Below are 27,721 nucleotides of genomic sequence, written 5' to 3' on the forward strand. Positions count from 1 at the left end.
ACAATTCAGGTGCTACAACAATAGGGGCAAGCCACCCACAACTCCTTGGGAAGGAGGAAGAAACTATACACAGGCTTCAATGAGCCCCACAAGAGCGGAGGCCCAACCTTCAAGGACAACAGTGACAGTCCCCCACAAACAGAGGCACTGAGGGGCTGAAGGAGGCAGGCCAGGCCCAAAACCAAAGAATCCACTCAACTCGGACACCACAGCCAGGAGGCACAGTAGGTGCCATGGGCAAGAAAGCAGCGCTAAACTGCCAGTAACAGGCAACCAAGTGTAGTGAACCCCAGGTGCCCCAAAATCACACCACAACAAACCAACAAGGAGAAGCGGTCCGCACAGAGGCGAGGAGTTCCAAGGGGCCAGAGCCAAGCGCCCCCAAGAGGGTGTGGACAGCCGGAAAAGATGGCCAAGAGGGGGTATTCAAACTGAAGTGCATAAGTATAAGGGGGTGGGGGGCGGAGCCTACGTCTCTTCTGCTTCGTGGGACAAGGGCTGAACTGCAGCAGGAGCAAGGAGGGCTGGAGCAGGTCGGCACCAGAGGAAGCAACACACGGCCTGTGGGCTTAGAAAGGGAACGGGATGTTGAAAAGCAGGGGGAAAGACCCCCAGAATAAGGCGAAAGGAAACCAGAAGAGCTGTAAGGGGACAATTCAGAAATTGTGTAGGAAGGAGGGAGGATCCATGCAGGATAGTGACATGGGGGGCGGACAGGAGTGAAGAGGAACCCCCCAAACCCTCCTCCTCCCGGAGAAGAAGCCCAGGATGATCAGGGGGTAACCCAAAAATTCATGGAGCAATGCTTCCAGAACTTTGGAGACAGAATGGCAAATATGATGCAGGTGCAACTAGAAAAGATGAGGAACTGTCGGAGAGATAAAAGATGTCAAAAGTGAACTACATGGTATTGAGGCAAAAGTAGATACCAACGAAAGGGCCCTGCAGGAGCTGGCCGAGGACAATCATAAAATGGAAGGAATGATGGACCAATTGGCTAGAGCTACGCACAATTTAGAACTCCAGACTGAAGACCTAGAAAATAGGCAAACATCTGGATAAAAGCAATACCGTATAGACGGTGGGAGACTTACTACAAACAATTCAACAAATATTTGCATCCTTGATAGACATGCCGAATCTGGAAGAAATTCTGGTAGACGGAGTGCATAGATGGGGCTAAAGCTAAATGAACCGGGAGCCAGACCTCGGGACGTCTTGGTGGCAATGCATGAGTACAAACAGAAGGAGAACATTCTAAGGGCGGCCAGACGGTCTGATGAACTTCAATACAGTGGCACAGCGGTGCACCTATACCAGCACCTCTCCCTAATAACACTAACCAAAAGAAGGCAGATGCGTCCGGTAATACAAGAGCTGGTAAAATGCAATATAAGATATAAATGGACCTTCCCATTTGGTCTCCTGTTTGAGGTCGAATGGAAGGCAGAGGAGCATCACTATGGTAGAAGAAGGCGCAAACATTCTGGGAATAGAGGCAGAATCAATATGCACAAAGGAACAGGGCACAAAGAAGGAGCACCCGAAAAGGAAAGCATGGGAATGGTCAACCCAGGAAACGAGGAAGAGACCAAGGAAAAAGCGGGGACCACAAGGCCCGAGAATCCCAGGAAAGGGCACACCACAAGAGGCGGAGCCCACAGATAAGAGCCCCCATAAGCAACGACATGGATAAAGTAAGAGCTCCTGGGGAGAGGGATATACACAGCCAGGCGAAACAAGTGGTGGGGGGGGTAGGAGAAGATCTTGTAGGATATTATGGGTTAGCGGGACCCGCAGGAGGGCACACTAGCGGAGTGAATGAGCTCAACACCCGAGCAGGAGAGTCGGGAGGGGCTAGAGGCCGGTTGAGTCTCCCCAGGGAGGGAGGGCGGAGGGGGCGATGGGGAGGATTAGGGGGGAACCAGGTCCGGAATCAAGTCTGGAGGGGTGGGATTGAACCCACCATGAGAGGGATGGAATTTAGACGCTCACTAAATAATGACTAAGGGATAGAGTGCTAAAAGTCGTCTCAATGAATATCAAGGAGCTAAACTCACCGCTTAAAAGAAAAAAAAATAGGCCAATGCCTGGCAAGGGAGACCCTAGACATAATAACCCTGCAGGAGACCCATTTACAAAAAAAAAGGACAAAAACAGACTAAGAATAAGGGGTTACAGCCGAATCCAGCAAGCAAAAAGCTCGAGAAAGAGTGCGGGCATGCTCATAGCATTGAAAAACAATCTGGAGCTTAAAATAACATATGTAAGCAGGGACAACAATGGCAGGTACATAGCGATAATGTGCGAGGGCGGAGGGGAGTGTTTAACGGTGGCATTGCTGTATGCCCCGAACACTGGGCAAGATCATTATATACAAACACTGGTGCATAAGCTAGAAGGGTTTGCCAGATGTAATATAATTCTAGTAGAGGACTTTAATCTCGCATGGGATCCGGAGAGAGATAGAAGTGCAAAAACATATCATACACAGAACAAGCCATCGAGGGAATTAAAGGGAAAGATGGAAATCTAGCGCTGGTGGATACAAGAAGGGAAAGGAGAGGGGAGGCAAGGTGGTACACCTTTTATTCCCACATGCATATATCAGCATCGAGGGTAGATTATATATGGGTGTCACGCCTCCTGTTGGGGAGAGGGAAGGAGGTGGAAGTGGGGGTCATCACCCTATCAGACCATGCTCCCATCACCGTTATTTGCACTGCCAAGCCATCCAGTAGGCCTTTGGAAGTGGAGGTACTCGGCACATGTCTTCAAGGATCATGTACTCAGGTAAGAATTGAAGGAGGCGATTGATCAGTACTTCCAAATAAACAAGACTCGGGGAATAGACCCCCAAACAATCTGGGACGCCTTTAAGGCCTCTATACGGGGCAAGGTAATAGCGGTAAAAACCAGACGGGAGAGGGAGATCAGACAACTAGAGAGGGACCTGGAAGAGACATTAAAGACACACACACTCCAAATGGCGACTAAGCCATCATGAGTAGTTCAAAAAGAGTACAGGGTGGTGAGGGTCCAGCAGGATACGTTATTAACAGGGCAGAGAGAGCATTAGTGCTCCTCAAACAGAAGTTTTATACTAAAGGAAATAAAGCGGGTAGCTTGTTGATAAGAACGCTTAGAATGGAGGCAAAGGAGAGAACCACCCTAAAAATAAAAACGGCAGAGGGGGAAGAGCGAAAAGACATTGTCTATCAAGAGGGATTTTTATGGCAAGGTGTATAAATCAGATTGACCAGAGGGAAGAGCACAAGAGGAATATCTAGACAACTGTTCACTGCCTAAGATTATGACCCAAGAGAGGGAGAAGTTACAGAAGGAGCTAACCAGATAGGACGTGATCAAAGCGATAGCCGCACTTCCCATCAATAAAGCCCCAGGCCCTGAAGGCTTCTCAGCCGAATTTTATGAATCATATAAAGAGATACTGGCCCCTTGACTGGTAGAGTGTACAACAGATTTGGGGAGGAGTCGGGATTGCCACCTTCAATGGAGGAAGCGAAAATGATACTTTCGCCAAAACCAGGCAAGGACCAGGTACAATGGGGCTCATTCAGACCAATCCCACTGATCAATACGGATGCCAAGATATACACTAAGGTCTTGGCGACTCGGTTGGAATCTCTTCACCCTAGGCTGATAGGCCCCGACCAATTGGGTTTCATACAGGGAAGGCAAACCCACGATAATACTAGGAGATTAGCCCACATCATTGCGAAGGTGAATAAAAAGCATACTGTGGCCCTAGTGGTGGCGCTGGACACAGAAAAAGCCTTCCCCAGAGTGGAGTGGCAATTCTTCTTTCGTACATTGCGTAAGATAGGACTGAGAGAGGCTTTAATATCCAAGATTGCAGCCAACTACAAAACACCATCCCTGCGCTTACTGATAAATGGGGAGCTTTCTGACCCGGTTAAAGTTTCAAGGGGCGCAAAACAGGGATTCCTGCTATCCCCGCTATTGTATGCCATACACCTGGAACGCATCCTGAGCAGGATTAGGTCCAACCAAGAAATCGAGGGGGTCCCATTTGGAGGGAAAGAGCACAAGGTCGCTGCATTTGCAGATGACATGCTGCTAACGATAACTAAACCGGGGGAATCCGTGAAAGCAGTGGACAGGGAGCTGACTCAATTCGGAGAGGTAGCTGGGCTAAAGATAAATAAGAACAAGTCGGAGGTCCTTGGATTACAGATGACACCGGAAAGGGAAGGGGAGGTAAAATTCAGATCACCATAGCATGGGCTAAGAACAAATTGAAATATCTGGGAATATCCCTTAGAAAAACCATAGACCAACTATTCGAAGCCAACTATCCCCCCCCATTGGATACCATAAAAAAGACTCTGATTAGGTGGAGCCCACGATCTGTATCCTGGCTTGGCAGGATAAATGCCATAAAAATGGCGGTACAGCGAAAGCTACTGTTGTCATATATGCATTACCCATAAAGGTACCGAAAACCACCCTTAGAGCAGTACAAAAACATACACAAGCCTTCATCTGGGATCAGAAGAGACCAAAGACCCCATACAAATTGATGCTTCAACCCAGGAATAATAGGGGTATGGGGAGCGCAGACCCTATAGCATATTACTGAGCAGCCCAAATCAGAATGGTGAGGGAATGGTTGAAAGAGGATAGAGGGAAGGGATGGAGGGAAATGGACAAACCAGTGGTAGGTTCTAACTTAGAATCGGTAGTATGGCTACCCCGGGAGGACAGACCACACAACATGTAGTGTAGTTCCATTGAAGCCCTGGTGAGAAATACGTGGGATGAAGTAATAAAATACTCCAAAATAACCATGTTTCTCTCGCCACTCACTCTGATTTTCAGAAACACACAATTCACACCAGGATGTGAGGGAAAGAGGTTTGAGAAGTGGCAGGACAGGGGATGCAAGAAACTACGGGACCTACTTGAAGGGGGGGGTGGATAAAAACATTCAATCAGTGTAAAAGTGACTTTGGACTGAGGGAAGACGCAAGGTTCCAATGCGCCCAGCTGAGACACTGGGCCCTAAATCCTAGAAATAGGAAGGCAGCGATGCGAGAGCTAACCCCCTTTGAGAAATGTGTGACTTCTAGTTCGGGGGATATGCATTTGGTTGGGGACCTGTACAGATTGATCAAATAGGTGGAAGAAGCCGGGGCGAGAAAGTTCATGCTCAACTGGGAAAGGGAAGCTGAGCACGAGATCAAATTAGAGCAGTGGACTAACCTATGGAAGAGTAACCTATAGACGAGTATCCCCTGTCTGGCTCATTCACTGCAAATCCAGGAAATCTGGATGAAAATGATGTACCAGTGGCATCTCACCCCCAGCAGACTGTCGAAGATATACCGGGCAGCCTCCAGGCAATGCTGCAGGGGGTGCGGGGCAGAGGGAACCTGGGGACACATTTGGAGGTACTGCCCAGTTGTAGGAAAATTCTGGGACATGATCCAAGAAGTAATCGGGCATACTGGGAATGGAGAAAAAGCTAAACGTGGGGCTGTTCATACTGGGCATGGACGGAGAGCTGGAAAATCTGGCCACAAAGGCCCAGCGGAAGGTCTATTGTTGAATGTAAAACTGCAAAAATGAAAATAAAAACATATTTGAAAAAAGTAAAAGGATCACCAGTAAAGAACCCTTTTTAGTAAAAGGCAAGGATTGACAAAGGGGAGAAAATAACTAAAGTGAGAGAAGCAATATATTGATGAAAAATAATGTTAGAAACCTTTGCCATATGAGGTAAAGAAAATAAAATGTAAGGGAAAGAGAATTTAAAAATAAATAGGTTATAGTTCCTTACTGAATGCTCTATAAAGTGGGTTGCGTGTTGACCAAATGACCTTGTTTTGATGGAAGCCACATCACAATCATGGAGTCTGCAATATACCTCCCCTCGTTTGTTCACTCCTGCAGCACCACATGGAACATCCACTAGGCATGTAGCCTGTTCCCTCACAAACTTGGGCCTCTGTAACTTTGTGCACCCCTAAGAATTCTTGTGAGTCATGGCTGGACATTATCACTGTTCTTTTGTCATTCTTTTTCCCCACTAACTCAATCACTACTTTTGACTCCCTTCTCGCTGATATCCATAAGATCATCTCCAAGCCTCCCCCTTACTGTGCTGATGGTGGGATTGCTTTGATCTTCCCTGAGTGGGTCCCTTCTTCCCTCATACCTAACTAGCCTTACTCTTCCTTAGAGAGCCTGGTTTTCAAGCTGGTCATCTCTCCCACCTCCTCTCTGTCCATTGCCACTATCTACAGGCCACCTGGCTCTACCACCCTGTTCCTCTCTGGGCTGATTTTCTCCTCCTCACAACCACCTGTAAACTTCTTCTCCTGGGCGACTTGAACATCAGCCTTGACTCCTCAATCACAACATCCACTCTCTTCTGTGACACCTGCACCTCGCTCTCCCTCTCCATTCTCCCTCCTGGTCCTACCCACTCGGCTGGGCACTCCTGATGCCTTCATCCACACTGATCTTTCTCTCTCCTCCCTGCACATCACCCCATTCTCCTGGTCAGACCATTCTTTCCTCGCCTCTCACCTGGGTCCTCTCGGCCCTCTGACCGCACCTCCCCCAGCCCTGCAAACCTCGTTCACGAACATCCGTCAGATTAAACAAGTGTCAGCTTCTGCCTTTGGATCTACCTTCATTCCCTCCTCTCTCCGCACTGCAGATTCTACCACTGATTCTGCTCTCAGCAACCTCCATCTTGTCATCACTAACACCCTTGACATTCTTGCCACAGTCATGAGGATCCGCCTGAAACACCCGCTCCAAAGGCAATACTGACTCTCCATTAGCTCGAAGAAAAGGGCCCACATGTAAGCTTGAGTCTCTAGTGCACCCAACAACACGGCTGAACTCTTTAAAATCTACAAGGAGCTGGCAAACCCAATCCCCATCGTGAGCACCCTTGCGTCCCCCTCCCCCTACCCCTCTCCATCCCCCACCACCCTGCCTTCTATGGCCTCCCATCTGCCCTCTGCCTTTCTCTCCTCCTTCTCTCCTATCACACCTGATAAGGTCACCAGAGTTGTCCGCTCAATGAAGGTCTCCTCCAAACAGGTCTCCCCCTGCACCTCCATAACCATTAAGGACAATATTGTCGCTCTTGCCCTGCAACCAGCTGATTTTTCGCAACCCCTCTTTTACTGCTGGATCTTTCCCCTCCTCTCTCAAGCACTTCCTTGTGTGCCCCCTCCTGAAAATTCCTTCTGCAGACCTGTCTTCTCCATCCAACTACCGCACCATATACATTACCCCCTTCCTTGAGAAACTCTTAGAGAAGCTGGTCTTCCCTCAACTAACCCAGCACAATGAACTTGTTGGTTGCCTACACGACCATCGATCTGGATTCCGAGTATCCATAGGCACAGAAACTGCTCTTCTGAACATGTGAGGAACTGTTTGCATCTCTTGACGGCAACTCTCCAGCTGTTCTCATTCTACTTGATCTCTCCTCTGCATTTGATATGGTCAACCACTCCATCCCCATTAAACGACTCCACGATACCCTAGGTATCTTGGAGCGGGCACTGGACTGTTTGACGTCCTTCCTCAATGGGCTCTTTCTCCTCCCCCACCTCTTTCTCCACCTGCGGCGTCCCCAAGGGCTCCAACCTTCTTCCCTGTCTCTTTAACACCTATCTTGCTCCGCTTGCACACCTCATTTCCACCTTCTACCACAACTTCCAGTGTTATCCAGATGAGACACAACTCTTCTTTCAAACTTCCCTCTGACCCTCTCCTTACCTCCTCCTCATCCCTGACTGCATATCTGCCTCAATGCCAGCAAGACTGTTGGGACTCATACTCCCTTTTCTTCCCCTCACTCTGGCCATCTTCTATGGGCTCTCTCCCTTCTCCTTCATCTGAAACAAGAAACCTTGAAGTCATCTACGACTCCTCTTTCCTTATTCCCTCACATTCAGGACCTTGCCAAGAAGGCCCACTTTCAACTCAACCTCCTCAAAGGAATTCCTCCTTTACTCATTGGTTCTCTATAGGCTAGACTACTGCAAAAGCCTCTTCCTTAATCTACCCTCTTCTTCTCTACAACCCCTCCAGCTAATCCAGAATAGGGCTGCAAGACTTATCCTTGTCCTCAAGCCCAGGTACTGCATCTCTCCAGCCCTAAAATTGCTCCACTGGCTCCCGGTTGCTGCAAGGATCACATTCAAATCCCTCTGCATCATCCACAAAGCTGTCTGGGGCCGGGGAACACGCTATCTACTACTGGCTCTCACTAAATACTCTCCCTCCAGATGTTTACGTTACTTCGGCACCAACCCTCTGTGTGCCAAGCGCTTCACTAAAAAGTGAGTTGGTGGCCAAACTCTTTTCTCAGCAGGCTCCCTGCTATGAACAGCCTACGCCTTCCTCTTCGTCTTGAGCCGGATTTCTTCAGTTTCCAGAAGCTCCTTGTTACCTTCCTTTTCGCCTCCTCCTTCCCTTCCTCCCTCCTTTGCTAAACCCCGCAGTTGCTGAGATTGGTGGATAGGGCCATTATCTGTCCTCCTGGGTCCTGGCCTCCCACACCCAATTGCCTTCAACCTCTGCTCGCTCCCAGCACTTGCCTTGGCACCCACTGGCCTGTGTCCACCAGAGGCCTGCACTTATTTATTGGCAGCTGACCATTCTCACCAAATCACTTAACAACTGCTTACTCCCTAGTACTTCCCTCTTTGGTACTCCTAGCACTTACCCCCCACTTCCTCATCCCTTCTCTCTCTGCACTTGCACGTTCTGAATTCTCACAAGGCCTAGTAGGTCTGCCTTCATCTTTCATTGCTTTATTTACTTTTACTTGTTCCCTCCCTCTTGCCCTGTGGATGCTTTAAACACAATTTACTTGATGTATAAGCACCTTACAAATGCACAATAAATACAATAAATAAGATGTATGAATTACATTTGCCAAGGTTGTATAGTTGTGATATATTTATCCCACATGTACTTAATACTCTTTTTGTCTCTGCGTCTTCTCATTACTCCAACAGCTGGGGGTTCAATGTGCCTCTTCTGTGAGGGTCTCCAAACAAAGCCCCTAAGCTGATTGTTTGGGTCTCTGCTCATTGTTACTGCATAAGAGAAATATGGCTCCTTTTGTAATCATTTGCTGTAGACTTTTCCTTTCATTGTTCATTCACACTCTAGTTCCAGGGGTCAAAGACAAACATAATTACTTTATCATCTCAATCCCTTATCAGTTTTCTGCTCTTTATGTTTTCTTTAGCAGTTTTGTTGCGTTCAGATTGCTGTTTGGCGTTAACAGGGCATTGTAGTCTGTGGTAGCATGGGCCCCATGTGAAATGTCGAAGGGGCCCTGGGGTCCGGTGATGCCAACAAGCTAAAGGAAGTGCAATCTGGTGTAATCTGGTGTATTCACCAGAGTCCTTCCCCAAGATCCAAACCATCAAGCCTGATGATTACTGGTATGTTAGCCAGACAATCTCTTATCCAAACCAGGAGAAATAGGAGGAAAGAGTCCCAAATACTTCCACACAACCCCACATGAGGCAGGGTGCCACAGGTCCCACAACATGCTTCATTGTTATGCCCAGTGGGGATGATCCGCAGCAATTAAATGGGGCAGGCCAGACAAACAGGATATAAATTGCTTCATGCACGTCTTGGTCTCACTCTCTGTCCTGGACTCACTCTCTGTCCTGGCCATCAGGTTGCACCCCCTCTCCCTCCACAGGCATGAAGGACCTGAGAGCAGAGAACCAGGAAACAAGCGAGCAAATGAATGTTTGACAGCTTACTGGTGATTCACTTCTCCCATGCACAGATCAGTCTCACAAATGGCTTTAAAAAAACACCAATCCCCAAAGGTAGCTCAAGAGTTTATATTGGGTTTTTTCAAGGGGGCTCTCTAGGGGCCATCCCTCTTTATCTAAACTAGGAATGGGCAATCCCTTCCTCGACCAGATGTCCCTCAACCCCAATCTGGTCACTAGAGGTCCCTAGCCCCTACTATCTAATAGCTAGCTGACTATCATTGCAGGCCTAAAGGCAAACACCTTCAAAGGTAGACTTCAATAAGAATAGGTGCCCTTCAGATGCTCAGGCCCCACTTGGTCTCTAACTTTCATGCCCTCCTTCTCTCCCTGCTCCCCTCCTTCCACTTTATCCTCCCACCGTCTTTCCTTGTCTCGTATTGCTTCCTTCTCTCCCTTAGATGTTCCTATCTCCTTTCTCTAGTACCTACCTCCGCCCTCTGATCTTACTCCCTCCTACTACACTCCTCCCCACACTGCAACTCTCCCTCTTTCTCTACTTCCTCTCTCCCCACTCTACCACAACCCCTCTTCATTCTCCCCTCACTCATACTACTATCACCCTTCCCTCCTCTCTGCTACTAGCCCTCTCCATCATACTACTTCCACTTCTCTCCACAATACTTGGCCCACGGCATATCCATCAGCAGTGCAGGGCAGATGCACCTCGCCACATACAGCAAGGCAGGGTGCGCCCAGGTCCCAGCAGCCTCAGGGCCCTCCACCTATGCCAGATCCACCAAGCGCCCCTCCGGCCTGTGAAGACAGGTTCTTTGACAAGTTCCTTCCTCATGAGGTCCCCGCAGATGGGTGTCATCCTTAGGGATGTGATCAGGGACATGCTCCCTCCGGTTCAGCCTCTAGCACCCACGGCCACCCCGCCCTTGGGTCCAGCCTCTGGGCCCCAGCTGCCTGTGCTAGTTCCTATGACACTGGCTCCCATGGCTGTGCCTCTGCCGCAGCCTATGGTGCCTATCAGTACGCTGCAGCCCCCTGCGCCCAGCACTCCTCCAGCTGCACCGGACCAGCAGGACACACTGGTGGACACAGATGAAGAGGACCCCAACACACCATCGTCGGCCAAGGCCTTTCACCAACAGCTTGCAGGCCTGGCCTGAGTATTTTGGACTCCCACAGCCAGAGGTGGACCAACCAGAGGCGGGGGTGTTGGCAGAGGTTCTCACCCTACGCCCCTCGGCTAGAACAGGAATCCCTATGCAGAAGGACGTGGTGGCCCTTGCTCCCTGTGTAGAGCAGGCGTGCTTCATCGCTGGGCTGGCTGAAGCCAAAATAATAGCGCAGGACATAATGGATTCCACGGTGGCTCACATCGATACCTCAGAGCATGCCATATGTATTGCTACCGACACGAGAAGGATGGCCTGGCTACAGGATACAAAGTTCAACTCTGATGTCCAGGAGCGTATTCTGGACCTTCCTTTCAAGCGGGGGGGGGGGGGGTGGATCTGTTCCTTTCTAGAACAATAGTTCAGAGACTGCCAAGACCTTATCGATCCTCCCTAAGTTCATCCCCAAAGTATATAGCCAGGCGCACCAGCGCTCAGACAAGTGTTGGTCCTTCAGAGGCTTCAGGGGCTTCCAGGAGAGACGGTCCAGACAACCGGACAGATCCCCCAGCCATCTCAGGTTCAAGCAGCACAAGGCGGCTCACAAGGATGTTTTCCAGTCCCCTTCCTCAGCCCCAGCTTCAGAGGGCAAGAAAGCATGACAGTCATCCGGAGTCACACACAATGCTGGCGGACAAGGTTTATGGATCCTCTCTGTAGTATCCACGGGCTTCTGACTCCCTATTCCCCCTTCTCCTCCCACAGACTGGTACAACTCTGTTGGCAGAAATATGCTTGCTCGTAGAGAGTTGGGCAGTGGAGGAAGTCCCAGCCTCTCAGCTGGGTCTGGGCTTCTATTCACGGATTTTCACCATACACAAGAAGAACCAGCCTGGCCTGAGAGTTTTGTTGGACCTTTCCACCTTGAACCTTTCCCTTCCTCTCCAAAAGGTCAAGATGGTTACCCCAGCACTTACAGCAGAGACATTCTGTATGGGAGATTGGATGTGCTCCCTGGTTCTGAAGGATGCCTACCTACACGTCCCGATCTGGCAACCACATGGGACCTTTCTGAGGTTTAGGATCATGGGTTTTCATTTCCAATACAAGGTTCTACTCTTTGGCCTCAATCCGTCCTCCAGCGTCTTTACAAGACTGATGAACACGTTGGCAGCCCTGCTCAGGGTCACCACATCTACTCATACCTAGACGACTGGCTCGTCGGGGCAAGGTCCCCGGAGGCAGTCCACCACACCGCCTCTGCTCTCATGAATACACTCCACGAGATGGGATTTTCCATCAATCTCAAGAAGTCTCAGTTGGAGCCCACACAGAGTCTAACCTTCCTGGGCCTCATCTGGAATATGAGGTCTGAGAGGATTTTCCCTCCGAGGACAAGAACACAGTCATCAAGAGGGTCACGGGGCATTTCCTCAGTAGAGCAGTGACCTCAGAGTGGGGGTGCCAACACCTCCTGGGCATCATGGCGGCATGTCGCTTAGCAGTGCCACATACAAGACTCAGGATGAAGCGCTTGCAGTTGCACTTCACAGCCTCTTCGAGCCAGGAGAAGGGTTCCCAGGCGTAGACGGTCAGCATCCCACAGCATGTCCAGGCGTAGACGGTCAGCATCTCCACCAGCACCTAGTCTGGTGGAGCACGGACAGCAACCTGCGGATGGGCCGCCTTCCGTCAACAAGCACCTCAGGTTACCATCACTGCGGGTTCCTCCCTCGAGGGCAGGGGAGCTATATTGGACAGCCACATTGTCCATGGGGTATGGTCCCGTCTGGAGCAGGAGGCCCACATCAACTGGCTTGATTTGATGGCCATCATCCTTGCTCTAAAAGTCTTCCTCCCAATGATCAGTGGCAAGGCAATCCTCGTTCAAATGGACAGCTCCACCAGCATGTATTACATCAACAAACAGGGTGGCACCAGGTATCCCCCCCCCCCCCTCTGCACTCTTAGCAGTCCCCATTTGGGAGTTGGCTCTGGTAAACAACATGCACCTGGTAGCTGTCCACCTCCCGGGGGAGACAACCTAGAGGTGGACAGGCTCAGCAGGCTGGGTGAGGACAACTATGAATGGCAGTTTGACGAAAAGGTCCGTCAGGGGATCATCAACAAGTGGGGTCATCCTTGGGTGGATCTATTTGCGACCTGGTGCAATAGGAGGTGCCCCCAGTTTGTATCCTGGCAGGAACAGTGCAGGGGCTCTCTGGGTGATGCGATGCAGATCCAGATCCAGTGGAACAACATGAACGTGTATGCCTTCACCCTCCCCTGGTGCGCAGGGTAATCTGCAAGATCAGGGAGGCTCGGCACCTCTATATCATCCTGATAGCTCTGTGGTGGCCAGCAAGGCCATGCTTCGTGGAACTACTAAGCCTGTCGGATCAGGGCCGGTGCCCCTTCCTCTGGGGCCAGCGCACCTACTCTTGCAGCACGGGGGGCATATCCGTCCAACACCCCCGCCCCAGAAGTTATCCCTTGCAGCTGGTTCCTGAACAGGTCACACTGAGGCATCTGCATCTATCGCAGGCTAACCTAGACATTATACAAGGGGCTAGGAGCGATGCTACCAGGAGCTAGTACAAAAGCAAGTGGACCAGGTTTTGTCACTGGGCGGACTCAAAGGAGGTTGATCCATTGACCTGCACGTTGGAACATGTGCTATCCTTCTCTGCACACCTCGCACACTCGGGGGTGCAGGTAGACACATGCCTCGCCTATCTGCCGGCCATCGAAGCCTACAGGAACTCAGAGGAGGAGGTATTCTCATCCTCTAATTCAGTGGTTAAAAGGCACTTGGCGGGTCTGACCAGGATTTACCCGCCTATCAAGAAACCACACCCAGTGTGGGACCTCAATGTGGTCTTGGGCGCCCTGGCGCATAAACCATTCAAACCTATGGCGTCCGCGGACATCAGACTAGTCCCCATTAAGATGGCCCTCCTGGTGGGCCTTACCTCAACATGCTGGATGAGTGAAATCCAGGCGCCTCAGAGCCTTATACTAATTTTCATAAAAACAAGGTGGTCCTTAGAGCTCACCCCGCATTCTTACCTAGGGTGGGTCTCTGAGTTTCACAATGAGGAGATCGTGCTACCTACATTCTTCGCGGACCCCAAGGATGACCCTCAGACGGTATTGCACTGTCTGGATGTGAGGCATGCGCTTAGATACTACCTTGACCAGACCAAGAGCTTCTGCAAATCCGAGGCCCTCTTCATCACCTTTGGTGGGTCAAAGCCTGGCTGCCAAGCCTCCAAGGCTTCCATAGCAAGGTGGATGGTTACGGCCATCAAGAAGGCATAAGAGGGGCAGCACAAATCCCTTCCAGCAAATATGCATTCCCACACAGTAAGAGCTAAAGCCATGGCCGTTGCTTTCCAGAGGCATGTCCTGTGGCAGGTTATCAGCAAAGTGGCTACATGGGCGACACCCTCGGCCTTCTGCAAGCACTAGTGCATGGATGCCAGCTCCAGGTCAGACACAACATTTCGTCAAAAAAGTGATGAAAAAGGTTTTGTCCCCTGTCCCTAGCGAGGGATGCCTATACAGTATGGAGGAAAGGGGACTATGGACCAGGAGTACGTTAGCAATGTTAGAAATTGTAACTACAGAAACTAGCGAATAGCCTATAAAAAAAGCAAGGAAACCTCCCAGGTTATAGAACCTTAACACATTATTAATCAACCCATCATTCACATGGTTTCTTTTTCCGCACTTCTTACTTTGTGGAGAATATCCTCTGTTAGGTGAGATCCCAAATACTGGACAACTTTCACCCAACCACCCCGTTGTATGACATTTGACTCCAATGCCCACCCTAAGAACTTCTTAAATGGCCTGTTTTTTGTATTACTTCTTGGAGTGCTTGGCAGATGGAAGCAATTGCATTGTTGTTTTTGCTGATTAACATTGCTTTCTTCAGCTTTTCTGATGCCTTCCTAGTGACTCTTGTCATGCGTTTACACGGCAGATAGGTTATGTTATCAATGAAGTCTATGATTTCAGTGGCTTAATGGTGTTTGACCACTGCTTTGTATTTCTTAGTACCATGTGGTACCTACAGATGTGCATCATACGTTATCTCTCATGTGTGGTAAGTCAGAATCAGGAGACGGACAAGGAGGCGTAAGTTTCTTTATTCTTAGAAACTCTGAAAACCTAAGCTGTCCCTACTTTGTGGGCCATTATCTCAAGAAAGAAAACAATCTATAAGGGTGCTCGTCAGGATGTCTTATCTTTTAACTCAAGTCCACCATCCAGAAACCTTTTCTGGCCTGCCATCTGTCCCTACCACTTTATACAAAGAAAAAGAGAACCTAAACAAAAATACAATAAGGTCAGTCTCCCACAAAAAGGAATGGCAGTTGGTTTTTGGCCCCACCTCATTGTCTCTTGTTCAAAAGAGCAGGGTTTCTTGGCCCGTTGCACATTTCCGGTCAGAACACCACGTTTCTCTAATAAAGATGTATCCCCTTCTTTGGGGATTCAATCTTCAGTCAGTCTCTTTACTTTGGAATAACCAAACACTCTGTACTGGTCTCTGTCCTGCTTTAACCTGTTGGTGCTTCATGGGTCGTATGTGCACACCAGGTACTTTCTGTTCAAGAGCCTTGCTGCATTTTTTCCAAATACTTGCTCCATGCTTGTTATCCCTCCCTGGGTTCTTAGGTTCCATACCCTGTCTTGTGGACTGTCTCTTACCCCACCTCGGGGGTCGTTCTTTCACCGCAGATTGCGGTCTCTGCCCTTGCTTTGCTCAGGGGTTTATTTTTTTTCACACCCCCTAGTAATTTGCTTGTTTTCACCCCGCCTTTGGATCTTTTTCACCCCGACCTGGGGTGGATTTGTTTTCACCCCATGTTGGTGTCTCCTGGCACCAATCTGCCCACCACCCGGTTCCCTGGAGCCACTGTGCAACTTTTAATCTTAATGCTCATCGGGCATTCCAGGAAGGTGACGTGCCTTTTAACCTGGCTTTCTCTCCGTGTCCCACGTGGCTTGGAGCCTCAACTCCCTTTCCGCTGATGTTTGGTGGGGCACCTGTGTCTCTTCCTTGACGCGGCTGCTCGTCTTGGGCGCTGTCTTGCTCTTGTCATGGCAAATGAACCACAACATTTTCAGGTAGATTGATAAGGGTTTTTAATGGCAGTAAGCAAAGCAGCATATAGATAATCCACAAGACTAAACAAGAAACCAACGATCTAACTGTATACGGCACAGCACCCTTCTTCTAGGGCTTACAGTGTTTTTATGCAGTCATGCACACATGTTCTTCAGTGGGAGGAGGTTTTTCATCCGTTATACAGTGGCAAACGTATAAAATGTTTCAGCGCAAACTCCAGGATTCTCATCATACAACCTATAAGCATTTTTAGGTCTCCCGCACCTTGTCAAGTAAACTGTGCAGTAAACATTTTTGGATATATTTCTATCGATTCAGCAGGTTTTAACTACAACTACAGTTCATATGGCTCAAGCAGTGCCTGTCTGCCTAATGGTGCTAATTCCACCTGCTGAAGCCACCGAGCATGGCGAGGTAGTGATATAAAACACACATTTGTTTGTGCCAAACAGGAACTACATCAGAAGTGGGTAAACACATTTTACAATGTACCTAGAATCACATTTCAGTTAGTCAAGCGCACAACGACATAGGCCAATGTATTTAAAGGCAGTAAGGCACACAGTAGCATGGCAGTCGTGGATGAATGAGCTAACATGAGGCAGACAAGTAATTAAATAGATGACCCAATTCAGTGTCTGCCACCACAAACCCTTCATATAAGACCTTCACTTTCTGAAACCTTCAGGGGAGCAGAGAGTGCAGAATGGCATATCATAGCAGTGTAATTTTTCAGTGACATTCAAATCTAGCATTCTTGTTTGTTGCAATTACTCCCCCTTAAGGTGATTTTCATGCTCTCCATCCCTTCCACTAGACGGGTGAGTGACCGCCAGGATTTAAAACCTCCCTACTTGTTTTTTTCCAAGGAGAGGCGATGTTGATGGCGAGGCAGTCTTTCCTCCCAAAAGTGGTCTCTGATTTCCATCTTTCCCAAAAGATCAATTTTCCTGTCTTTTTTTTCCTCCACCTCATCCTTCCAAGGCAGAGGAACGTTTCCATCTGCTGGATCTGGTCCAGGCCCCTAGCTACTATGTCCATCCGACGATAAAGGTCAAAGATGGCCAGCTTCTCATTGGTTATGCTGGTGTCCATGCTAGCAGGGCTGTGACTTAACAGAACTTGCCAAGGTAGAGCATCCTCGCCAAGGTAGAGCATCCTCTTTATCTCGGAATACTAGGATCTTGCTGGTAAGGTGGTACTGGAAGGTCTCATTCTGCCAGGAGAATTGCTGCCACCATGGCTCTGCAATGTGGAGTCCCTATTTTGGACATTTGCCAGGCAGTTACGTGGGCTCCTTTCCACTTGTTCGCTAAACATTGCTGCGTGAATTTTCTGTCTGGTCAGGACACTTGTTTAGGCACAGACGCCCTTCAGAGTTTTCTGGTGTAGGTGGTGTCCTGTCTATCCTCCCTCCCTCCCAGTTCTACATACTTCTTTGGCAGTCTATCAAAGATGAGGAATCCGTGGAAGTAAGGAATCCATTAGAAGAACAAATGACTTGCCTCACTGTAATGTTCTTACTAATGGATGTTCTTTCCACAGATTCCTCATCGCCCTCCCTACCCACCCTTCTTGGTGTATTGCTAGTATATCTTGGTTCAACGGTCCCTCAGCATCTGGGGGGGGGTGGGACTAAGGTCACAGGGTGCGGCACTACTGTCTATACTGGCAGCGACGTCCTGCCTGGCGAGTAGAAGCGTTGGGCAGAGCTGGCGCTGAACTGCGCTACCTGGCAGCAGAAAGGTTTCTGAAGAGCAGGAGTGCTGGGAGATGAATTTCAAAGATGAGGAATCCATGAGAGGATTATCCTTCAGAAAGAATATTATCGAGAGGTATGTCATTTATTGTTCTAGTGGCTGTTTCATCAGTTAGATGTACCCAGCTCACAGGATTTCCACAAGGTTGACTAGCTTTATGTAGCTTTTGCAGGGTTGAAACAGGTATTTGTTGTCATGATGCCTACTCCCGGGAAGCCAGTTCAGGGCCAGCGTCCCTGAAAGCAGACATCATGTCCCCAGGGAGGGACACAGCAACCCCTTATAGGGGCTCTTTGGACATTGTCCTGGCGCCTTTGGCGCCAGGCTCATAGAAGGCATCAGTCCTGGCACCATAGGCACCAGGCTCATTATGGGAGTGCTTGGATGGACTTACCTGATGCAGACCATGCTGCCGGATCCAGACCTCCTTGAGGTCTGAAAGGGACTATTTTACCTACGGCACTATTTTACCACTCGGGCGTGGCTGAGGAAGAATACTTACCTGGAACTACTTCGGGGGCTATTTAAACCACACCCAGACAGCAACTCACGCTTCGCGTTGTTCTGCATCTAGCAGCTGGACGCTCACTGTGTCTGCTCCTGCATCCTGGCTCCAGCCACGCCCGCCTGCAACCTGGAACACCTGAAAAGGAAGGAAAGGATAGAAAGGTGAATAATTGAACTTTACCTACCTCCATCCGGAGTCCGGAACCATCACTCGGACGATCCTGAGAAAAGACATTATTTTTAGAAGCGCATCGCATCGCTCACTGCAGCGCCGCATTCCACTCACCTTAACGAGGCGCCCTCGGGCTCTTCAGCGACCATTGGCACCATCCGTCGCCTTTCAGCGCCTAAGGAGAAAAAGAGACAAAACAAAGGTGAGCGAAGGAACAGATCGAGAAAGGCCCGATTCTTCCACTTTAAGACTTACCTGATTATTGTTGGGACAATCTTTCCTCACCTCAGGTCGGCGCCGCTTCTTTGGCACTTCCGTACCCCAGCCCCTAAGGGGAAAAAGACACGCATTAGTGGGTGAAAACAAGATCACTAAGGGAACCATCCATCAAAAAGACTCACCAGAGTTACCTTCGGCAAATCCATTCCTCTACGCAGATTCTTCATCCTACATCTGAAATAGAGAAAAGGACAACGGACAATTAAGGCTTGAACTTTTGCAACTGAATACTTAAGGCCTCATATCGGAAAAGTCAAGCGGAGTTGAATACTCACCAAACCCGAGATCCAGTGAAGTCACTGGAAATCAACGTGCCCCTGCATCGGAAGCAGGATGGAGAGCTCGTCCTTTCAGACTCTAAGGTGAGACTCTACGGGGAATCGTGGAAGGGGTTCGAGGAGTGTGAGAGGGGGAAGAGGGGGAATCCGACACATTATCCAGCAGACAGTTAATCCCCTTTTCCATCTACAGAAGGATTCTTCTACGGGCCAGACAGGCGAGGTTTGGGGGTCCGGTCCAGTCTGTCTTCCGAGTCCTGCGCATCACCTTAGAAGAGGTCATAGCAGTCCAGAACAGATTGGCGCCGCCGTGGGAATCAGGTGAGCGTTACATTTGTTGCCTCTGAGCAAACTATGAGGTGGATCATGCATGGATGGATGGATGGATGGATGGATGGATGGATGGATGGATGGATGGATGGATGGCTCCTTTCACATATTCCTCATCGCCCACCCAACCTCCCCAGATTGGGAGTGCTTATCAATGCAGGAGGAAAACCATATGCCTTTTAGTTCATTCTGTCTGGTTCCCTCATTAGCTGAGCATGGGGTGGGTATATAGTTGGGGGTGAGGGGGTGCAACTGAATTCACTAGGTGGGAAGTTGCCTGTATGTCGGCTGGACACAGTCGCTTCTGGGGCCAATGAGTGAACGGTCCAAGAGGTGTACCTCGCCCTCTGCTGGCGAAAACATTTCTGTGCTATCCAAGATGCTTCTCAAATGAGGTCGCTGTGGAAGGAGCTGTCCATCAGCAAGAACATTATCTATGGTAAGTAATTTGGTAATTAGAAAAAAGTTACTTATATTTAATAGTAATCTGCTGATCTCTATGGCATTCTCCCTCAGATTACTCGTCAAACCTCCCTCTATTCCTCAAGTTATTATTTGGCATCTCTAGCATTCCTAAGGTTGGAGAATTGAATGGAACTGAGGTACTCTAGTGCATATAGCTCCATTTATGCTTGTCCGACATCACATAAATGTGCTTTTGGTTCGCTTAGTGGCTTTGAAAAAGTATTTTCTTTGTCCTGTCGGTGATTTAAGTAATTTGAAAAAACGAGGAAGCAGTGGGAGTATACTGTACCCATCAGCATCTAATCTGACTTTACCAGTTCATAACTAAATTTTTAGATATGCTATTGTGTTTTCTAATAGTGTGTACATTGAATAATTGTGTTTTGTTCCAACAGAAGTTCACTGGGGTTCCAGCTAATGGACTTGGAGTGAATGTTTCAAATCGGGATGGCTTTACACCTTTGCATATTGCTGCACAGCACGGGCATCCTGGTTTAGTCTCACTATTGTTGAAACATGGTGCCAATGTTGGTGCAAAAAATGGCAATTATGCAGTGCCGCTTCATCTAGCCTGCCAGGCGGGAAATCTGCAGGCAAGTAGCATTCTTTTCGATAGAACATCTCTCGTCTCCAAAGTATGTACAGAGCGAGTGTGGCCTATGCATAATGTTTTGTGGATTTTATTCTTCATAGTAAGTCAATGTAAGTGGCAAAACCAGCCAATGTTTCAGCTTTGCTAGTGTTGGGCCGGTGTGTTGCTAGGTCTGAAAAAGATCTGGGGCTACGGTAATGTCGGGACTGTCAGGACTCTGGGCTAGCTATTCTTTTGGTTGTAGCTCTTAAGCTTCTATCCGGGGCTACAACCAAAAGACCCAGGGCTATAGCCGTCCGAGCAACACCTCTGGGGTTGGGTACTGTAAATGTCAGATAATTCCTGTGTGTTGCATATACATTTGCTACATTTCTATTTTTTTTTTTACAAAGTAACAGTCCACATTGATACATTAAAGATCTTTTTTTTAAAAAATTAAATAGTAATCATAGACAATTGTCAGTTATGCATGATACAGTACAGTAACAGACAATTAAGAAAACAATCGTAACATCTGTAACCCATTTCTGTCTTTTAGGTGGTAAAGTGTCTTTTAGATTGCAGTGCAAAAGAAAATAAAAAAGATATTAATGGAAGTACACCTTTGATGTATGCTTGTTTGAATGGTCAGCATGAAATTGCTGCATTATTATTGGAGGTAAGATTATTTTGAATTGGCTTTGTTTCCTTTGATCAGTCTCATAGTGCTGGCTATCTTTCTAATCACACAAAAGAAACCTTTGGTACTTAAGGTCCAGTCCTGTGGAGTACATGTAAATGTTATGTTAACTGGATGGTAGTGAGTTAAGATGTCGGGTACCTCTGGTTCTCCAGCACTGAATCTTTAATATACTCACTTGCTGTTTGTGTATTCCCAGTCATAAGGCTGGGAATATTCGGTAACATTAGGGCCGTTTCAATTTGAATTTGAAAAACTGCAGTCACTTTAGTGTTGTCTTAATGTCTAATTGGGTCATCTTAGCCAATAGGCAGTGTCTTCCTTAGCTCCAACCCTTTCAGGCCATCTTCAGATGTTTACCACACTTTCAAGTCCTCTTCATGTTCATGTTCTCTACTTTATCTACGAAATGTACAACTTTCCAGGTTGCCTTTCATATTACTGCAAAGCTAAGAGAACTACTTTCTCTTTGAGGTCGAACAAAACATAGATCCATTGACTGGTTCCCAGCAGGGCACACATGTTTCCCCTCCCAGGGTTGAGGTACGTGGAGCGTGGTTCTTTGCCTCATTATGGCTGATTCTAAGGCTAAGAAAAGCCTTTTGAAGGTGTGTGCCACCGGCCACCTTAAAAATGTATATATTGAAGACCTGCATGAGGAATGCCTGCACCGCCTACATCAAGACCACAACGTTAATTCAGGTTACATCTGCCATGTATTATCAAAGGGAGATCCTGCTTGCCCTGTCCTCTAGGGGGTGTTAAGCTTAGCAGGCTCACAGTGAGGGGATGAATTCCCTGAATTTGTCACACAGCTCAAAACACCACTGGTCAGGACTGATGTGGAAGTAGAATGACTTCAACAGACAATAATAAGACCAAACATGTATATAAATTAAAATAACCTACTTGTAGCATTCCTCGTCCAAAGAGAAAATTATAGCAATGTTTCAGAATAAAATGTTGCCAAAATACAATTTATTCTACTGATTTGACTAGCGGGACACTTAATTATAATCCCAAATAATTATTGGCAGTATTGATTGCATTTCAGTATAATTGAAAATCAGCCTAATAACTTGAAGCAATTAGCTACTGTTAAAGCTGTACATGTTTGTGGGAAAAGAGTGGGTGTTGCCAATCTGTAATGATTTGCATGCCTTGCATTATTTTACCATATTCACATTTTTGTTTCTGGTGTCGAAGTAAGGAGACAGACACAGGGGGGTTGGTTTCTTCAGAATTAGTTTTATTTAAACCATAAATAGGTTTGGAAAATGTTTCACTAGTCTTAACTCTGTAGGGTTTCCCTGTCTCAATAAAACTAACTAATGAGAAAGTCCTTGTCAAGATGTCAAAAATAATGTTCACTATCCTGTGTCAAAACCTAGTCTGGCCCTCACACTCTTAATGCTACAAAATCTACTATAAGGGAAAAATAAAGTGCCTTCGGCTGCTTTCCTGCAGCCTTTCTTCAGTAGTCAACTCGCAAAGTTCCAATGTGTAAAGTAATCCCAACTTAACTGTATGAGGAAGTGGCTTTCTTCCCCTAGATAGTGTCAAACAATGCCATGGGGACAATCCTCTTTCCTGGTCTTTCCTTTAGCGAGCATCTGCTTAAATGTTGGTGTGTCCCTGTCATTTGGCAGGCTTGGCTTACTTCCCTGCTAAGTACTTCCAATGTGTTTTCCCAGAATCACTGAGATGAGGCAGCAAATGTCTGGTGTGCCTATTCATTCTTCAGTTAGGCCTTGTTGGTAGATTGGGTAAACTCTCATGTCGGTGTGCACTATTTCCCCAGTTAACCGAACAGGCTGCTAGTTCCAGAGGTGTCAGGAGGTAGTCCAGGTATTTCAAATCGGGATGGCTTTACACCTTTGCATATTGGTGGATTGAACATCAACAGACGAGTGGCCACATCACTAATAAAGCAATCAAAACGACATGTCTGCCCGATCACTGTCACCACGCCCAAGTTTCAAGGGACAACGTGCCACCAAGATAGGAGGCTAATTAGAGTAGTCCCACACAGAGCAAATAGGATTGCATTGATCTGGCCAGAAGCAAAGGAAGCCGTGAGTAACGACACACCTACATCGTGGGGTTGATGCAGACCGTGCTATAAGGGTGGACTAAGAATGCCACCAAAATCAAACCTGGTGGGGGCCTGTTCCTTGCACCTTTCCCTGTGGTGCACTACAGACACTGTCAAACCCGCGCTCACCTGGCTGACCTGGTAGAGAGATTTCTTTATAACTAACCTAATCAACACCGGGGTGCACCGTCTTTGGTGCGTCATTCGGTTAGACATTTCCTCGCATACCTAATAGACCGAGACCACCAGCAGCATCCCTCCCTAGAAAGAGCCTTACAAGAAGACAACAAAAGGTGATGACCCCTAAGCGGATCACCTCACGCCTATGGCTGCCAGGTCACTAAGAGCAACGCACAACATACAATGGAAGCCAGATGGGTTATGCTGGGAATACAGGCATCCTAAGGAAATTCCCCCCGCCCCTCTCCCATGCTAATACAAGGGGCAAATCGCAAGTCAACGACAATAGTTGGGGCATCCTGCAGAGTGACCAGACCCAATGCCTAGAAAATACACCTGGCGCCGGCCAACCCAGCATTCCACCATGACGATCTAACAGGAACAAACCAGAGATGGATGTCCAGACACAGCTCCAGACCATACTGGCCGAAATGAAAATAATCGGTCAAACTATCCATATTACCAAGGGTAACCCCTATCTGACCAGAAATCTCCACACACCTATGGGAGTGTCATCATGAAGTAAACTAGGGATCACTCCACTAATGGGATCCTTCAGAAAACAAGCAAATCGGTGGATACTAAATGCTAAGCACCAAAAACTCCTATACAATAGACAGAGTCTACATATTAAGCCCTCCTTCAGAAGACAAATGAAGGGTACCAAAACATTGCAATGTTCGTCACCTGCGGCCAACAATTGCCCCAGCAAGTGAACCCCCTCCATGGAACCACCACAATATATGTTGAAGGGCGGCGACCCTCGTCTGCACCCGCAAACCCCATACATGGGCTTGTTGGCCAAGTATTGGGAAAGTGCTGAATGGTTGGCCCTCCCAATGTTTCCATTTTTTTTTCAAAGCTTATGGCTATGTTTAAGTTAATTTTATGTTAGACAGCTGGGGATTACGATCAACAACGTGCTCAATCACTACAAACCCAATAAAGCAGTAATCACGGGTGGACACTGCACGGGTCGGCGACAGGACTGCCCATATTAACGTACAATGGCTCAATTCACACTGATAAACCTTTACATCCAGAGACTAGGTCGCTCAATAAAGTGTAGGCGTATGCTCTACCATATGAGGGACCTCCAAGGAGACGACATATTCCTACAAGAAACTCAACTAAACAAAACTGAATCGGAAAAACTAAAATGCGGATGGGTGGGAATAGCAGCCCACTCACGTCTCCTTTTTGATCCATAAACTGGTCCCGTTTCACATACAAAACATCAACAGCAATGCGGAGGGAAGATATGTTTTGGTCCAGGGTCGGGTACATCAGCAATCCATCACATTACTAAATGTATATGCCCCCACGACCCACACCCCATCCTTCTTTACTCATACTTTCACAACATGTGCATAATATATGAAGAAGTTCACCACCGTTGGAGGAGATTTAAACGTTGCTCTAGACCTCATCAAAGATCACCAGAGCGCCGCCTCCGGCAACCCCACCAACCTAAGAAAACGAATAGCCCTTCAAGCACTGATGAACGACTTACGATTAAGAGACATATGGCAGAATTTACATGGCAGCCACCAGGACTAAACATTCTACTCTCAATGTCACCACAGCTACTCACGAATTGACTACTAGATGACCCCTGCCAATACACTACACATAGCCACAGAATGTACGATCCTCCCAACCACGCTCGAAAAGCAACCAACTGTTAACGCATGATGGCACTAGCGCGAAAGCAGAGACAGGTGTCATGAGCTTGGGTCATGCCCCTAGATTAGCCTCTAAGAATTTGTGGACCATGGCTTATCATGCTTGGTCCGTAACACGGAAGGAACCATGTTTGGGCTATGGGGGAAAGACACTTCCTCATCACCTAAGATGGCGGCTTAAGGGGTTCTATGGACAGTAACCGTCACGGTCTAGTGCTTCAAACTCACTGCATATATAAGTCCCTTCTCTCGCCTGCTCCGCGCTTCGCGTCGTCTGCTTTGCAGTGTACGCTTACCGCGGCTCCGTTCTCGTCACAGTTTACCACAGCCCATTCATATCATCTCCTGTCATAGTTCCATAGTTTTCCCTCTGTAGCTAGAGTACATTTTCTGTCACTTCCACAGTATTTCCCTGGCGTTAGATTTTAGGCAACATTCTAGTAAGTTGCCATCACAGTTACCTCATACATTTACCGCGTTCTTTCCTGTCAGCGGAACATTCGCAAATCTCGTTCAGCAGTTCGAAGTTGTGTTGTTTTCGTCAAGCGACAGTTACCGCAAGTATTGGCTGTTATGTTGTTGCGCCCTTGTTTTTAGCGTGCCTTTTCAGTCAGCGGAGTTTTCATGTTTTGTAACTACAGTAATAAGCTGTTCTCCTGCCAGTCCGCCCTTCCACACATGCTAGGTAGGGCTACGATTTGGTGACAAGGTTATTGGTTGTCAATTCTGGGGAAAAGTAACAGTTGCTTCCAGTCAGCTAAATTACTAGAGCCACGTCGTTGGGTGTGGAAAGTCTTCTTCACAAGCTAGCATACACCACACGTTAAATGTGACAAAGAAATATCACTTATCTCTGCAGTTAACCATTTTTCTGTCCAATTGTTCACACGCAGATTGAGTTGCTTCTCATAGTTGGATTAGATGTGACTAGGTGTTCATTCACGTCAATATAGAGGAACAACTTATCACTAGTATCCAATTCCTGCTCAATTCCTAGCATCCCCATAATTTACTAGTCACGCACTCCCGCCATCCTTCCTTCCCTCAGAAAATCGCATTTCATTTTCCCTTCTTCAGAACTAGCGCCCCTGCGCAGAAGCAGGATGGAGAGCTCCCCAAAAACTAACTACAGGTAACGCCTCCCGATGGGTATGAGAGATAATTCCTGAACGGGTGCATTAAACTAATAGACTAAGGATTACTGAATGTTCTTGTTTGTAGATCACCAGACTGCATAGATTAACTACGCACCCTGAGAATAGCGCCCAAACCGAATTCCAGAGAAGTGCTCCCGCAGAGTTTCTGAGGTAAGCGTTACAGAATTTTATCGAGGTCTGCGCAGTGAATTAAAGGACATTTTGGCACAAGTGGTGAACCCTCCGGAGGATGTCAATGACTTCATTGATCTGACTATTCAGTTAGACCACAGGCTACAAGATCGTAGAACTGATCGCACTCGCCTAGACAGTCGAGCGTATGTGGTTCGCCCCAGAGAATCAAATGCAAGATCTGGCCCAGAAACTCACTCCGCACCCATGCAGTTGGGGGGAATTCGAGGCCCAATTTCCCAGACGGAGAGAGAGAGAAGACGTCAACAGAAGCTATGTCTATATTGTGGTAAGGCGGGTCACTTTTTAAAGGACTGCCCAGTAAAACCAGCACGAAAACCTTTGGGAGGTGTGGGGGAAGATCAGAAGGACCAGAATTCGGAAAACTCCAGTGCCCGGCAAGTTTAGAGGTCAGCTTGTCGAGCGTGAATAAGGTTGCAATGACCTCCCACTTTGTGTTTCCAATCATCCTATTCAGTCCTGAGTTTCCCACAATCAGACATGAGTTGACTGCATATATTGACTGTGGAGCTGTGGGCAATTATATGGATCTTCACCTGGCTAGCAAATTGGGATTTCCCTTAACGGATAAGTTAAAGGCAGAAAATGTATCCGGGGTCGACGGCACTCCTTTAGTGTCAGGGCCGGTTACACAATGCATTAACAATCTATTCATGCTCTGCCAGGAGGAACACAGAGAGAGGATCTCTTTTGACCTGATTCGAGCTCCCCAGTTCCAGATTATCTTGGGAATGCCGTGGTTAGAAAAGCATAACCCATTGATCAATTGGCGAACACGAACCTTGACCTTTGCTCTTGACTGCCAAAACTCTTGCCATTCCATGGAAGGTTCAGTGAAGATGATGCCACAGGAGGGATCCACAGAAGTTACCCTAAGTCTTATAGGCTCCTTGCCCCATGAATACCGGAAATTTCAAGATGTATTCCAAGAAGAAAAACAAGCCGAAGTATTGCCCCCTCACAGACCTTACGACTGTCAAATTGATTTAATTCCAGGATCTCAGCTTCCGTGCAGTCGAATTTATGCTTTGACAGAAAAGGAAAATGTCCATTTGAAAACCTATTTGGATCAATATCTGGCTAATGGATTTATCAGACCATCTAAGTCCCCGGCAGCATCGCCCCTATTTTTTATCCCCAAAAAAGAAGGAGAATTGAGAACGTGTATAGACTGCCGAGCTCTAAATCAAATCATTGTAAAGAATCGCTACCCTCTTCCACTCATATCTACATTGTTGGACCAAGTAAAACAGGCGCAGATCTTCACCAAGCTAGACCTCCGAGGGGCATATCATCTAATTCGCATAAAGGAGGGAGATGAGTGG

At 47.8% G+C, this 27,721-nt stretch overlaps 1 protein-coding gene across 3 annotated transcripts in view; it reads left to right on the forward strand.

The window, feature by feature from the left end:
- Positions 1-27,721, forward strand: part of ANKRD27 (ankyrin repeat domain 27) — a 1,511,294-nt gene that overhangs the window by 1,118,949 nt on the left and 364,624 nt on the right. For all 3 annotated transcript variants that reach the window (XM_069635449.1, XM_069635447.1, XM_069635448.1), the window contains 2 exons: positions 20,212-20,409; positions 20,947-21,066. In XM_069635449.1, the coding sequence (XP_069491550.1) occupies positions 20,212-20,409; positions 20,947-21,066 (318 nt within the window). The remainder of the gene's footprint in view (positions 1-20,211; positions 20,410-20,946; positions 21,067-27,721) is intronic.

This window comes from Ambystoma mexicanum, chromosome 1q, assembly GCF_040938575.1.
Source record: "Ambystoma mexicanum isolate Mex_15411 chromosome 1q, UKY_AmexF1_1, whole genome shotgun sequence".
Classification (NCBI taxonomy): domain Eukaryota; kingdom Metazoa; phylum Chordata; class Amphibia; order Caudata; family Ambystomatidae; genus Ambystoma; species Ambystoma mexicanum.